Consider the following 16464-nt stretch of genomic DNA (forward strand, 5'->3'; position numbering starts at 1 on the left):
TTCACATCATTACTGTGACAACACCTACAGTCATCCTTCCAGCTGCAGAGAGGAGTTAGAATGCATAAGAAAGAAGCATAAAATGGGGGAAAATTATTTACTGATGAAAGACAAAGCTCATTCTCTAAAATGGAGAACCTCTTTTGTAAGCAGTGTTGAATAGACTTTCAAAACATTTTTTAATGCAAACAGTTGTTTTGTTGGCTGGTAAAAAGGTGGAACGAGAATGAGTGAAAACATGCAGCAGTAAGTGACAAGGAATGTATCAAGGCATTAGCCACAGGCACTTTGCTTTTTGGTTTTGAATGAAAAGAAGGTTTTCTCATAAAATGGAGGAACACAAGCAATTTTTGGCAACCTGTCTTAGGTTGCAATGCAAGATGTAACCAAAAACATGCATTCTATTACCATCTAGGGCAGTGTTCTTTGTTTATTTCATGACTCATCCCTCATAACTGGGGGATATCTTCTGTTAATGGGCCATTGAGTCTCACTGCATGACTGATAAAATGACATCATCCCATTGGGAGATGCTCCACCCAGGGGGAGGAGCCAAGCATTCCTACCTGGATATAATCTGAGACTTGGAACACCACAGGCAGAGGATTTCTCCATTGGATTCCCAGAGGAGACACCAGACCCTTCTACACCATCACTGGACTTTCAGAGGAAACTGACACCCTTCTAGGGATCATTGCCTTAACAGAACCACATCTGTCACTCCAGCAGGACTGCAACCACCAGACTGTTACCAGCACCCTGACCAACAGGGTGTCAGGTTGTATTCTGACTTTGTTAGTGCATTGTTTTTTAGGTTTGATTTTTGGGGTTTTTTTTGTATTTTTATTTTAATTTCTTTAGTAAAGAGCTGTTATTCCTATTCCCATATCTTTGCCTGAGAACACCTTGATTTCAAGATTACAATAATTCAGAGGGGCAAGGTGGTTTACTTTTTTTTTTTTTTCATTTCAAGGGAATTTTCTACCTTTCTTAGCAGACACCTGTCTTTTCAAACAAAGATTCAGCCATCACTGCTGTACATTATTACAATATCTCTAGGGAAGCCATAAACTCTAGACTTCTGTTGTACAGCACTGGTTCCAAGATGCCTCTTCAGCGTGTTTTAATGCATGTAAAAAGGCTCATGTGAGACGTGGATGGGCAGGACAGATGGGCAGGAGCACCAGTAAGGTGAAGATAAGCAAGTACACTGAAATTCTGGGTGAAATTCCTACCTGTGCAGCTCTGTGAATTTGTCCTCACAGTTAACAGGAGCAAGCTGTGCTGAAGTTAATGGGTTTGTTCACAAAAACAGCTACTCAGAAGGGTAAGGGACTTGCTGGATTGGTAACAATGAAGTTCTGCTCAGCTTAGAGAAGGTTGCATGAAGAACCTCATGGCAGCCTTCCTATATCTTAGCAGGCCTAAAAGGAAGCTGAAGAGGGTCCCTTCATTAGGAACTGTAGTGATGGGAAAAGAAGGAATGGGTTCAGTCTGAAAGAGGGGGGAAATAAAGTTAGATTTATGGAAGAAATTTTCTTCTAAGAGGGTGGTGAAGCCCTGGCGCAGGTTTCCCAGAGAAGTTGTGGATGCCCCATCCCTGGAACTGCAAGGCCAGGTTGGATGGGGCTCTCAGCAGCCTGGTCTAGTGGAAGGTGTCCCTGCCCATGGCAGGGGGTTGGAACTGGATGATCTTTTAGGCTTTTCCAACCCAAACTACTCTATGACTTTATGTATTAGAACTGACATGACAGAGATATTATGGCTGGAAGCTCCTATTGTATAATGCACAATTTATGAAGGAAATAAAATGCATATAAAAGACAGAATAGAACATGCAAACCCACATGCACAGAGACTACAAGCACATCACTGAAGCAAACAGGCTCTTCCCTTGTAAGCGCAGTTCCTTTTCCCTGGGGACTCAAACAGATTCTGACCTCATGTCTGACATGCTGAAGTTTAAATTTGAGCAGTTGCTGTCAGGAAACTATCATTCATAATTTAGTGTTGGCTAAGAATCCTGTTCATTAGAAGGTTGTGTCTGATATAGAGGAGGACATAATAAATTTGGTCTCACAATAAGTAATCCCTCTAGGCCAGGAGAAAGTAGATTGAAGAAAAGCAGAACAGAAGAAAAAGCTTGTTAATGTTGTTGCTGTATCTTTTCTTCTTATCACAAATGATCCTTAGTTCTGACTAGGGAGAAACTTGAATTTGTGTGAGGCATCAGGAGACTTCTCCACTGCTGAGAATTAACATGATGATGTGATTTGTTCAACTGTCCATCCTGGAAAAGGTGATAGAGAAAAGGATGAAGCAAAAAAAGAGGATGCAGAAGTCTGTTTAAAGACAACTTCTACCAAGGGTGGCTGAAACCCCCAAAGCCGGGGCAGACAAGTGTCTAAAAAGAAACCTTAAAACATTCTGGCTGTTGGTGGCCCCCTCTGGCAAACACTCAGACCCTGAGCATAAGCTACTGCTCTGAAGGGTGCAGGATCGTGGGCAAAACCAGTTCCAGCATCCACAGTGAAAATGGAAATCTAACTTAAAATTGAGCAAAAAGCCAAGGCTTCAGTGATGGGAAATGAAACAGCCTGGCCAGATGGAGACTTCAGGCACAGAACCAGTGAAGAGTGCTGAGTTCTGTGCAGAGCTCTGGTTGATTGTCAGGTTTACATTAGCCAGATTTTCCATTAACCCATACATCAAAGGCAAAATTTTCATATTGGCCTCATAATAGTCTTTCCAAATGTATTGATTGACATAGATTTGTGTGCAGCAGCAATATGCATACAGTAACATTGGTATACTGGAACCAGAACAAGAACCTCCTTGCATTTTTAAGTAGGCCTCAGAAGTGATTCAAAATCACTTCTGAGTTTTTTTTCTGGGAAAAAAAAAATTACCCTTAACACCATTTAACAAAGAAAACAGAGACAGAGACTTGAAAATATTTAACTGATGACTGAGGTAGATTTGTAACAGAGACTTCTTCAAGCCCAGTGCAGTGCTGTGGGACACATACTCTAAAGAAATTCAGCTGTGATTCAAACTGCACCAACAGCTACTATTAGTGAAGTGCTTCAATATTATCATGATTTTTTTTTTTTATGGCCTCCAAATTTAAGCAGCAACACTTCATTGGGACCCAGGCAGAAAATTTAAAGTTTGTTTAATAGGCAAAAAGGAGTGAAAATTTACTTCTGTCTCTTCACAAATATAATTAAAATAAATGCAAGGCTCAGCACAGAAATTGTCCCCAAAGGCCAGAGATGAAACTGAAAAGAGCTGGAGTATTATTTTTCATGCTGGGTGACAATACAAATTGCTAGTGAAGGAAGAGGGAAGTATCCTGTGACTGACTGTGATTTCCCAGGAAAAACAAGGAAACATCCCACAGGGATTTTCAGTGATAGCATAAAGAAGACATCAACACCATGACTAACAACTCAAGAAATGCAGGACCTACCTGCACATTCCTCTGCTGAACTTCAGCCATACTTTGCATCCCAGACCACAACAGCTCCTTCACAATTGTCAAATAATGTGATCTCACCATGGACTTCACAGTTCTGGAGCTTCATCATTCTTATTTTTCTCAAGTTACTTATTCAAATGTGAATCCCTTTGAAAAGATTTGAGGTGCTGTGCTTTCACTCTGTTTGGAGATTAGTCCTATAAACCATTTGAAAGGCAGGGAAATAAAAGTTTTCTTCTGTTGAGAAGGGACCCAGGAGATGGATGTCTTTGTCTTACAAAAGACACACTGTGATGCCTGTCATGTTGGAAGGGAAGTTTCACAAATCATTCATTCAGCTGGTGGGAGAGAGTCTAATAGATAGCATAAACTAGTTGGGAAGATAAATATCAACAAAGCCCTTTTATTTGGAGACTCGACACACTTTTCAACCTGCCTATTCACTTTGTGGGAAATATGACATCATAAGTTTATTTTATTTTTACATTGTTGCACAAAGAATAATTTTTTGAGCATGTAACAGAAAATTGCTAGTGTGTCACAAATGGAGCAAAGAACAAAATCTTTGATGCACAAATTATCAGTCACCTGGTAGCAGGTGTAATTCTACCATCGTTAATATGATTTCTGCTGAACTGGAAGGGTCAAAATATAGGTTGCTGTGTAAAATATACAGTCTGAATTGAGATAACATATTATTGAGTGCCATTCAAAAACCAATTATTAAAATAAAGTCCTTACTTGCATAGTATGATGACTTTTGCAGACTTGAAGATTCAAACAGACATGATATTCCTGAAAAATACTGGGGAAAAAATGCATAGTGAAATGACATGCAGTGCTTTGAAATAGCTTTGAAATGTAGGGTTTTAACCAAATTACATGAAACTACCAAGGTCCTTCATGTCAGGACATGAGGAAGCTCTAAATTGTGGTAAAAGCTATTACTTTAGTCACTGTAATCAAAAATTGAGAAAAAAGGAAAGACATCTCTTTCTAGAGCTGTCTTCAGAGAGGGAAATGGAAATGAAAATCTTATCTGTGAAGTCAAACTGAAGTTGCCTGGACTCTGCAGAGTATAAAAGAGAAGGAGCCTGTCACTCCAAGTGAACAGAGAGCCCATGATCTGCAAGGTGGAGGGTGGATTTCTCTAAGCTGACCCCAGATTCTCCAGATGCTTGCCTTCAACTTCTTCTGGGTTTGAACTGCGTTTAGATTTGGCTTCTGTTTCTAGATCATGAGTGTAAACAGGAGGTCTCACACATCCTGCAGTGATGGTTGGGTGTGTGGGATGTCAGCCTACATCATCACCTACTTTCTTGTCCCAAACAAGAGGGGAAAAGTCTGTCAGGGAAGTGTTTTTGCAACATGATGGGCTGCTAGGGTGCTCTCCCCATTCCAGGGGTCATGATTTATAGCAGCTAGGTGCCAGAAATGGGTGGGATGTGCCCCTGGAAAAGCCTAAGGCAAGCTCAGTGTCTGCATCCAAAGGGGCCTGAGCAATGGGAGGGTGTGAGGGAGGCTCACAGGCTCCAGGTTCAGAGCCAACTTTATCTTACAGTCCCAGCTGTCACAGCTTTGTGACAGGAAGTTATAATTGACATTGTGGTGTCCCACCAGGAGCAGAGAAAGCATTTCCAGAGGGTGATACTATCCTACACAATGTGGATATCAGCTTCCCTCCCTTGGAAGCAAGGGAGGGTGTAAGGAGGTAACGTGCTCACATGGCCAGGATTTGTGGCAAACTTGAAAGTCTCTCTTCAGCAGCAAAAAGAAAACACAGCTCTGCCTACATGTAGTTCTACACTGTGGATTGAGCTGTCAAAATACTTCCCACAGCTGAGACCTGGAAGAAGGAAAACACTCTGTTGCTGCTGAGACCTATTACTGGAACAAATAATGTGCCATGTTTTGCAGTTACAATAATTACAAGCATCAAACATCTCTCAAACAACTTGCATTTCTTTTCTTTCCACAGATTTTCCAAGCTGTAAATGTTGAATAAGCAGATAACTCCTCAGATGGAAATTTGGGAGATTTGTTGGCATCTGTTTGTAGTTTAACAAGGATAAGTTTGCTAATGGAGGCTGAAGAGGAAATGAATGTGGAAGGACAGCTGGCTAAAACTGCAAGTGATGCTTTTCATCAGCACAGAACTGATGTAACAAAGGGTGTTCTGTCACTGGGTCAGAGGATTTGTGATTGCTAGGTTTGGAGCATAGATAAGAGCTATAATCAGGCAAAAGTTCAGCCCTAGGATTTAGCTATAGCCTTTGCTGTTCTGCCTTGGGTGTCATTTAGATTAATTCAAAACCTGTTTTTTGTCCTGCATGACACAGATTGCAGGAGCAGATTCCCTTGGGTTTTCAGTCAGTGTATGTGAAAACCATGTCTCCACATTTTTGGGTGATGAGTTCAAAATAATCTCATGCCTAATGCCAGTGATTCATTTTGTGATTATTCAACATGAAATGCCCTCAGGTGTCAGATTTCCAGAGGGATTATATACTCACAAATTAAATGATCCAGTAGCTCTAAAATACTGCTATAAAACCATAGGAAGATCATATTAAACCTAGAGAAATTCAGCAAGACATGTCTGAGCTAACTATCCATCATCCCTTCTAGTAAATAAAGGATCTTTTCGACCAACTTCTACAAAGTGCATTATCTAATTTAACAGGGAACTGAAACATTTGTCACAATGTGGAAAAAAATAAGGTACTTTTAGAGTTTAAGTTGATTTTCATTGTGTCTGTTAAGATTTTCTTTCCCCTGATTGTTAACTTAGGAGCACTTGAGCACCCTACAGCAGTGTCCTAACCATTTCACTTAACATAGGATAGGAATTAACGCAAGCATAAATTTAAATATTTCAAAAATAACATGATTACCTGCTGTTTTATTGGTTTCTGTGTTACCTCTGTCAGATCAGAATTTGATTTCCAATCTTCAATTGTCTTCAATTTTGTAACCTGGTTTTCAGGAGCAGCAGGTTTTGTCCTTGTTTCTCTGCAAGGCACACAGTTGTGCCTCTGGCTTTTTGCTGGAATATCCAAGCATTAACTAAAATTTTTCAACAGTTAAAACTCAATGAAATCAGATGCACATGTTTGCATGTTTAGGTAGGAATTCCCACAGCACAAATATGTTTGCACTGCACATTTATGTTCATGATTATATACATCCAGAAATAGCACAAATATATTTGATAGAATCGAAGAATGGCTTGGGCTGGAAGAGACCTTTAACATTACCTGGTTCTACCACCCCTGCCATGGGCAGGGACACCTTCCACTATCCTAATTGCTCCAAGCTCCATCCAACCTGGCCCTGAACATTTCCAGGGATGGGACATCCACAGCTTCTCTGGGTAACCTGTGCCAGGGCCTCGCCACCCTCACAATGAAGAATTTCTTCACAATATCCAATCTAAACTTACTCTCTGTCAGTTTGAATCCATTCCCCCTTGTCCTGTCCCTCCAGGCCCTTGAGAATAGTCCCTCTCTTCCTGTAGGTTCCCTTCAGGTACTGGAAGGCCACAATTGGGTCATCCCAAAGCTGCCTCTTCTCCAGGCTGAGCAATCCCAGTTCTCACAGCAGAGCTCTTCCATCCCTCTGATCACCTTGGTGTCCCTCCTCTGCACTTGGTCCAGCAGCACCATGTCCTTCCTGTGCTGGGACTCCAGGGCTGGATGCAGCTCTGCAGGGGGGGTGTCAGCACAGGGGAGCAGAGGGGCAGAATCCCCTCCCTTGATAAATTGGAAAACTAAGGAAGAAAATAATACATTTTGTGAATATTTTACTGCCTCATCCATCTAAGACTAAGAGTTAATTTTCAGAAGTTTCCCTAATCCCACAAACCATGATTTTCCAGTGTGTTCTAGATGTTTGAAGATTTAAAAAGCTCAGATGCCACTACTCCGAAGTTGTATCAGCACATGGGTGCTTCCCCTCTTCATTCCAGACATATATAACATTTCCATTCTTTGCCTGACTGCATCTTTTTCACTAATTCTGACTGTTCTGAGGCTTCAGATGCCTTCAGTCCCTTCATTTTACCAACTGAAGAATTTTTTTGGACATGATGCCAGAGAACAGTCAAAAAATATTTCAATTTCCTGTCATTAAGGTAGTCAAGGCTAATATAATACAATATTTTCTTATGGGAAAAGTAAGCATAGCTGGTAAAACACATAGAAGTAAAATTTGTATGTGATTTGATTTTTTGTCATCTCCATATACCATATTTTTCTTTTCTCTTGCTGTTTCACTCCCACCTATTCTCACAATCTGCAAATTACTTTAGTCTGGGATATTTCCTGTGCAGTAACTGCATTTCATTGGCTGCCAATTCAGTTTTCTTTTTCTGCACTTGCATTTGTATTTAGGAAACATGATGAAAATTAATATCATAATTATACCATTCAAACAAATAACATGAATTAAATCTGTGTCTAGCCAGCCAAAAATATCTGTGATATTGCTGTCATTGGAGTGTATTTTTTTTTTCTTCTCCAGTAGCATCATAAGACAATGTTGTGGTTTAACCCCAGCCAGCAGCTGAGCACCACAGAGCCACTCGCTCAGGGCCCATCCCAGTGATAACTCTTTACCAGATGAAACCTGGGCAGACACTGGAAAAAACTGCTTCCTGTGTTATTCCATGGACAAGTACTCCACAAAGGAAGAACAACACACAAACTCTTTTCCTTTTTAAGCATCATCTTTTAACTTTCTCATAAAGTTACTCTGATTTCCTTAAAGCTCTTACAGAAGATTTGACACTGTTCATCTTGAACAAACTTCTAACCAAACAAGGCACTAAACCCACACACTTCCTTTTGTATTTGCTCAGTTGCAATATCCTTTTTACCTAAACTTTAACATTTTTGTGTTCCACCGCCACAGGAAGGCATCTCATATTTCCTCAGAAGGTCTACATTGTGCTATTGTTTCTATGTTGATGTTTCATTGACTGGGCTTGAACCATGCTCCTAAATTCTGTCCAAAAAACTCACTGAGGGCTTCAAAGGAAGCAAAGAGGTCACACTTACACTAATATCACAAGTATTATGATGAATATTATATATGTAAAATACTTTTTGGCTATGTATGTACTTTTCCTCTTGCTAGCAAGTTTTAAGCTTAAAGGAATTTCGTAGTACAAGGCAAGGTAACTCCAACAGGCAAGACAATGGGAGGACCAAGCACTTACTCACTTTGCAGAAGGTGTTTGAAACCAGTTGGCTGTGCAACTCTGTGCTAGAATGAGCCACAAAGAAATTGCATCTTCCCCAGAGCAGCCATTTGTTATCAAACAAATCTATGCTTAACCCACTGAAGTCATTAATCACTCCCAGCCTCCCATGTCAGACTTCCTAATGGCTTGGGCAACTGCTTAGAGAAGTCTCTCATCATTTCCTGTCAAATTGTCTCTAAAGTACATCCAGGGTAATTGAGAGATCAGCTGCTTATCCCATATACCTTTTGAACTGCAGAAACTAAGGACTTTGTTGTTCATTAAATTACAATGTAGTTGTTTTGTTGCAGAATATCAGATTAAATTGATCAGTTTAAGTTATTGCTTGTGCTGGGATCTGAGCAAATTGCTGTCCAGGCTATATTCACATTCCCATTTAATTTGGATGGTGATTTAATTGCTGTAGTACAAACCCCTTTTATTTCAGAAGGGCCTGCTTGGATTTTTTTAAAGTCTAAAGTCTATGATGAGTTCAGACACATCATAATAAACCTTTCTTCCAAGGAAGTAAACAATGCCATTGGATTTGATGCTATTCTAATTACATTATTAAAATAATGACAGTTTATTTGTAGGACAGGTAACCGTAAAAACCAATGTCCATGTGTTGAAGGTTAGGATTTTTTCCTTTTTTTTTTTTTTTTTTCTTTCCTTCGGGGAAATTTTCCTCCATTTGTTGCCTAAGAGATTGGAATGAGGGCACTTAAGAGATGAAAGTTGTGCCCAGGATGGGGAGGAGGGAGGGGTGCCTGGCTGTAGTTTCTCAGGGTTTGGTATCTGGAGGGGTTTTCTCCTGGGAACTGCAGAGATACTGTGAGGCTTGGCTGGGAGTCAGGGCTTGGCCTCAGCCCTCTCTCACTCTTGGGACCAGACTGGAGGCAGTTTCATGGTTTTGGTGCCGGACTGCTGCTGCCCAGAGGATTCACTGCCACTGTACAGTTCTGCTCTTCACTGCTTCTCCTTACCAAGGATGAGCCTCTGCTTGCAGGAGCAGCCACTGAACTGAGACTTCTCCAACATCTGACCTCCCTGGGAAGGACCCTCACCATCTGCTTGGATGCCTTGAGGGAAGCCCAGAGCCCTACCCATTCCCCCACCTCCCGGCTGCTTGCGAGAGCGCAGCCACCAGTGCCCAGCCCTGCTGTTTCCTGCCACTGATTCAGATTTTCTGCTACACTTTAACCTGATACCCCGTGTCCACCTTGATGCCCACTGCTCCTGCCACCGCTCCGGGGGTTTTGCTACGCTTTGTTTGCTATCCTGGGTGCGGTCATCGCTGCCGTTCCAGCTGTGGCTCCGAGGTTGCTGCTACAGCCCATCTCGCCATGCAGAGGGGCACCGGGACCGGCTGCCCCCGTGGGTTTGCAAAGGCAGCGCCTTTTCCATCCCGCCCGCCATTACCGCGTGCAGAAAGGCGGCTGAGCTCGCACCACAGCGCCCCCTGCAGCCGCGGGGGAATCATCGCACCCGCCCTGCCCGGCCGGGAGCCACCAGCGCCCCTGCCGGCCGTGCCTGGAACTGCACCCAAGGGGAAAGTGCCTGCGGCCGAGAGAGGGCTGGCACTGGGTTCGTGGTTTTGGTGTTGTTGCTGCCATTGTTGTTTTTCGTCTTGTTTTATATATAAATATATATATGTAAAGAACTGTTATTAATTCTTATATGTCTGCCTAAAAGCCCCATAATTTCAAAATTATAATAATTAGGAGAGAAGGGGGTCACATTTTCCATCCAAGGAAGGTTCCCACTTTCCTTGGCAAGACACCTGTCTTTTAAACCCAAACACTGTGTCTTCCCACATATTTAAGTTTGTTATTTCCTGCCAGGAAGTCACAAGAACATGGGTTAGGAGGAGCAGATCAGGCCAGAAATCAGATCATTTGGGAAGACAGATATTCTCAGGAGAAAACCAAATCCATGTAAATTGATGAAGTCCTAGGAGTGAGAAGGAGCTTGGGACTGCTGCTTTACTTCCAAGTGTTGCTTATTTTGGTTGGGGAACCATCACGCATCTGTGTCTCCAGTTACCAATTTTCCTTCCTGTCATTTTTTGTTGGTAGACACTCAGTTCCATGTTGTGCTCTTCTCTTGTTCCTCCTGCCCATATCATCTTCTTTCATCTACCCCATCTCCTGCCTTTACCTTCTTTATCTTCTGCAGAGGAATAGTGTGGAGACAACAAACTCTTCTGACCTGTTTGCTGGCTCTCAGGTGTGCTCTGCTAATAGCTGTAGAGCCAGTCAAACATGGTACCAGACACACAAGAGCATTCCACCTTCAACTAACAGTGCTCTGACATTGCCACACAAAACTGTGACACAGACAATTATTGCAGGATTTCACTCTCTTCCCAGACCCCACAAGTGGGTTGCACAGCTGACACACATAAATGTAGGTTTCTGACACAAAAAAGGGATCCCTCTGGAGCAGCATGCTCTGATCACTCTGCACACAGAGCTCCAAGTGATAGAGTGCATTGGTGCTGAGGTTAGCAGTTCACAGCACGAGGGCAGGAGCTGGGCACTGGTGGACACAGGAAAGACAATTTAATAATAAGAAACTCTTCATTTTAGCTCCTCTCAGCCATTCCCCCTCATGCAAACAACACCTGGTCTGAGAACTGCACTTGAGCTGAGGCCCAAGTATAAATAGATCACCAATTTCAGTAAAATCTTGGGAATTGAATTACAGCTCGGCAATGAAGAGAACTCTGCTATCCCACAAGAGGTGGGAACAGAATCCACTATTTCCCAATGGAAATGTGACAAATTCCTCTCCCTTGTGCTGAGCAAAAGCAGAAGGTAAATGCATGTGTTGTTGACTAATTGTGGTTAACCAAACTCTCCAGAGACAGGAGGAAGTGCAGCCCAGGGCTAATCCCGGGAAAGGAAGGTGCCTGGTAGGAAGAGGACAGACATGGATAGATTGGGCAGAATGGGAAGGCAGGAAGAAGAAGGGTTTCTGCCTCAAAGTGCTTTCACCTGCTCCTTGGCTTTTACAGTGCATGCCAGGAGATAAAGTCATCTCTGCAAAGCTTCCCAGGCTCTCTGTTGCACTCCCTCAAAATTTAAGAGCTCTTTAGGGGTTAGTATTCGGCCCACAAGGTTGTAATCACACTGACATTTCAAATAATCACAAGGTTTCCAGGCAAAGCTTCACCTTGATTGAAGTGTTACAAACATCTGATTTTAGGAAAAGGAAGCCAAAACTGGAATCACTCCAGCTCCTCTTCCTACAATTTAAGGAGAAATATCTGTACACATGAATGGAAATGTTTTTGCAATAAAAATAAATGTATGTCATTTTATGAGAGTGTGCATGTTTATGCTAAAAAATGTGCAAATTCATTATTTTTCCTGTTTCCAAAAATTAAACAAAAAAAACCAGACTCCACATTTCGCTCAGCAATTTTCCCATTGACTGATGCAAGTAGATTATTATTAGTAGTAAATCATTTCTGTATTACCAGCTGTATTGGTGCAGACTGTTTTTCAGATGTGTTCGTGACAGCAGACCCAGCACCACTCAGATCTGTGTTTGGCTGATTGTCATTTGTCACACTACTCAGAAGGATGTTGTCGAGGTGATGCCTGGAGCAAGACTAGCTTCTTCCCCAGCCCTCAAAACATCCCTGGCACACTGATTGTCCCCTGTCTATCTCAGTTAATGCAGCTGTAAAGTGGAGAAATGCCACTAACCCATTCTGTGGAACACTGGAGGTGTCACTCATGGGAAGTGTTAGCTGGTGGGGTTGTTTGTACAAGCAGGAGCAGGAGCCTGGCTTGCTCTCTTACCATGCAGGGTTTATGCACCTGACTTTCTCAAAAACCTGGGAAGAAAGCCAGATTGTGCATGGAAGAGAGCCCTGGGAAGTCCCTGAGAGTCCTCTCCTGCTACTGGAAACCTCTGAACCTGCAGATGCCACAGCAGCACAGCTGTTCCTTGCATTAATAAAAAATAAAATAAATTGTTACTCAGATCAGTTTTCAGAACTTCCATCCATCCTGATATGAACACCTAAAAGGAACTGAGAACTCTCCAAAAACCTCACAGCCAGTGATGCCTCACTCTTTGCAACTGTTTGTAATTCCCTGCATGCATCCTGCTCCTCTTTTCATGGCTCCACCTCCCAGCAAGTCTTGAGGTGCAGGGCAGCCTTCCAGTCTGACAAAAGTGAACCAGACCCTCAGGATTCATTTCCAAGGAAATTTTGATTCAAACTGAACATCAAGAAAAAAAATTTGATGCCACTTGGGGAAGCAGGGAACAATCAAACCCACACCATTCACTAGGGGAAATGTGCTCTCACTTTGCACCTTTCACATGTGCACATCAGGATTTACAAACTCAAAGGTTAACATAGAAAAACCCAACAGAGGACTTTCCAACCAGCTGTGAAAACAAGCTTTTAGTTGAGTAAATGATTATTTGGGAAGATTCATTCCTAAAGCACAGAACTCGTTGGACTACAACATGAAACCAACAATTCCCTTCAAGTTTATTCTTGCCCACTTCTGAGCTTAGCAAAAACCAGGTAGCTCCTAAAATAGAGGTGGTTAGAGCAAGGTGTGGAAAGAACCAGCAAGCAGCACCAGCAACATCTGCAGAGCCTCCTCCTTGTTCTCCAGTTGCAACACAGTAATGCATTTCTTAATACAGGAGGCAAAAAAAATTACAATCACTGAAACTCGATCAATGAAATTTATACCTTTCTAATACTAATACAAGTTATATTTATTCAGCTGGACCAATTAAGAAAAGTTAAATCGCAATTTAAGTAACAGTACAAACAGTGTCTGTCACTTCTGGAATAATAATTGGAGAAGAATTAAAATTTCTAGATAAGAAGGCTTATCTATGTCTAAAGAAACACACTGGAGGAAGCTGTGACATTTAAACCACTAGAAATGAAAAGATGGCATTAATGCTTCAATAGAAGCAACTACCACCCCTCAAAAGGAAAAAATAATCAAAATCAGCTACTTCAGTGTGCTACTTCAGATATTTCATGCTGAATACTTCTGCTGGAAACAACTTTTTGTGCCAGATCCAAGACCTTTTGAAGTTATTCACATTCTGCCATTAGCTTCAAAGGGTAACAGGATTTGCCTTGCAAGTAATAAAGAGCTGCAACTATTTACAGGCAAATTAATTCATGGCAGCTTTGGTTACAACAGCTACAGAATTTAGTAAGATGATTAACTGTGTTAGTTATGGGTTCTGGTAAGGGCCAAATTCACACAATATAAAGGATAATTAACTCCCAAAATATTAGAATTACAGGATCACAGAATGGTTTGCATTGGAACAGCCTCCAAAAGTTTATCTTTTGGGAGGAGAGAGGAGGTGTTGAGGAGGGTGTTCAGGGGCTGTTGGGTGCATGCTGGGAGTGGACACCTTCCACTAGACCAGGTTGCTTGAGCCCCATCCAACCTCATGTTCCAGGGATGGGGCAGCTACAATTTCCCTGGGCAACAGCTGCCAGGGCCTCATTACCCTCACAGGGAGTAATTTCTTCTTAATATCCAATCCAAAGTTACTCTCTTGTCAGTTTGAAGCCATTTCCCCTTGTCCTATCACTCCAGGCCCTTGTAAATAGTTTCCCTCCATCCTTCTTTTCTAGGCTCTCTTCAGGCACTGGAAGGCCACCATGATGTCACCCCACAGCCTCCTCTTCTCCAGGCTGAACAATCCTAATTCTCCCTTTCCTCACAGCAGAGGTGCCTCCTCTGGACTCACTCCAACAGCTCCACGTCCTTCCTGTGCTGGAAGCAGCTCTGCAGGCCAGGTCTCACCAGAGTGGGGCAGGATTGTCCCTGCTGCCCATGGGGCTTTGGATGCAGCCTGGGATACAATTTTCAGCCCAGGATACAGATGAAATTGTAACACGCTATACAAAAAATATTCCTCTGAGGAGAATGGGGGTGGGACATCCTTACTACACCCATCTTACACATTTACTTAATGCACATATATTAAGACAGTGGATTTTATAAAGAGATTTATTGTGCAAGAATGATTTTTCATGCTCATTTACAATGAAATAATTTTAACAAATAATCATGCCATTGCTTAATTTCAACACTAAACAGAATATTTACATTCAAGTTTACAACTTTGTTCAAGTTCCATGTACAATATTGTCAGAATTAAGCAAGAATGCATCTTCAGATCAAAGTTGGTGTTCTTTTGGTTGTTTCTTTTTTACAATAGAGTATCACCTTTCAGATTTTTACTGGAAATGACAAATTTCCTGTCTTTGCAGTACCCTTATTTCCCAGCTACAGCACTGGAAAAGAACAAAAAAATCCCAAACAAAACCCCAAACACAAAAGCAACCTGCAGGAACCAGTGTCTCACACACACATCAATCTCCAGTTAGCCAGGCATTTAAACAGAAAGGAGGCTGCAGAATAACCTCTGCACAACTGAGTTTTGAGGGACTGTTTATGTTGTCCTTGAAACAGATCCTGCCTTAAGAAAATGAACCTCAGGACAATTCTTTCACAAAGTCTTAAATAACAAAAAGACCTGCTTTGTGAATACTGAAGTGAACATCTTATAATAGCACCAGACACACCCTGGAACTTTTTGTTGTGTTCTGGGTTTTTTTTTTTTTGTCCCACCACAGAGATGCTCAGGATCACAGCCTTGTGGTCTGTCAGCTTTTAAAAAACAATTAAAAAAACAAAAACCACCCCCAAATATAAAAACAACAACAAAACAAGAAAAAAATACTTTTAATGTGCAGAAATTCAAACTCTAACTTTTTGGTACTGCTTTTTCCTCTTCACACTCTATGGTGGAAAGGAATTTCAGAGTCCAGCCTATGTTTTCTTGGCCTGCACACAAATCTCTCCTGTCTTCCTCAAAAGTTTCCAGCACAGGCACCTCCCTCCCACCCTGACCCAAGCTGAGTATCAGCCCAGACAACACTCAAACTCAGAAATGGTTCTGAATGACAACTTATGATGGTCCCACTGAACAGATCAAAAAAGCAACAGCATTTTTCCTTCCTTCCACAGTTCCATGTGATGCCTGCTATTGTAATCCATGTTCTGCTATCAGTGCTTCACCTGCTGCCTGGTTTCACAGAGGCCAGGAACAGCAATAGAAGAACCAGAGCACTGCTCTGACTTATGTAAGTTATATGACAACAAAAAAAGAGTGATTGTCTTTGATTTTGGCTGTGAATGTCACGGAGAAATACTGACTTTGAAGATGCAAACCTGAACAGTCCCACATTTTAAATAATCTTTACATTTTGCAGAGACTACTTCACTTGTTCTGCCTTCATGTTGTAACATCTCCTGCAGAACTTGCAGGCTGAGGAGCAGCTGTAGAAGGCTGCACTGGCAGCATTTCTAGCTCAGATTCACGGACAAAGATGACAGCATCACCACTGACATTTATCAAACACTGAGCCTGGAAAAAAAAGACAATACACAGTTACCAAACATTAAACAATAATATATTTTTTGTTTACTTATATCTGCTAAATGTAACTACACAGAAAAATCAACAGAGACTGGGAGAAGGACAAATTATTAGAATTTATTAGTGAGGCAACCTGTGCTATATTTTCTTTTCTATCTGCTCACTTATGTGCTACCAAACATGCAGATGGATTCTTGGAAGACCACCACAGATGAAATATCTGGATATCTGTACTAGCTTTCATTACTGTTTCGAACATATTTAATTTATTGAATATTCTGTTATT

The 16464-nt window shown here is 41.7% G+C and overlaps 1 protein-coding gene across 47 annotated transcripts in view; it reads right to left on the reverse strand.

Moving 5' to 3' along the window:
- Window positions 1–14729: 14729 nt before the first annotated feature.
- C2CD5 (C2 calcium dependent domain containing 5) overlaps window positions 14730–16464 on the reverse strand; it is a 61746-nt gene continuing 60011 nt past the window's right edge. For all 47 annotated transcript variants that reach the window (XM_086885421.1, XM_086885413.1, XM_086885416.1 and 44 more), the window contains one exon: window positions 14730–16166. In XM_086885421.1, coding sequence (XP_086741547.1) covers window positions 16035–16166 — 132 coding nt within the window. In that variant the 3' untranslated portion in view covers window positions 14730–16034. The remainder of the gene's footprint in view (window positions 16167–16464) is intronic.

Source organism: Cyanistes caeruleus, chromosome 4 (assembly GCF_971803275.1).
Source record: "Cyanistes caeruleus chromosome 4, bCyaCae1.hap1.1, whole genome shotgun sequence".
NCBI lineage: Eukaryota > Metazoa > Chordata > Aves > Passeriformes > Paridae > Cyanistes > Cyanistes caeruleus.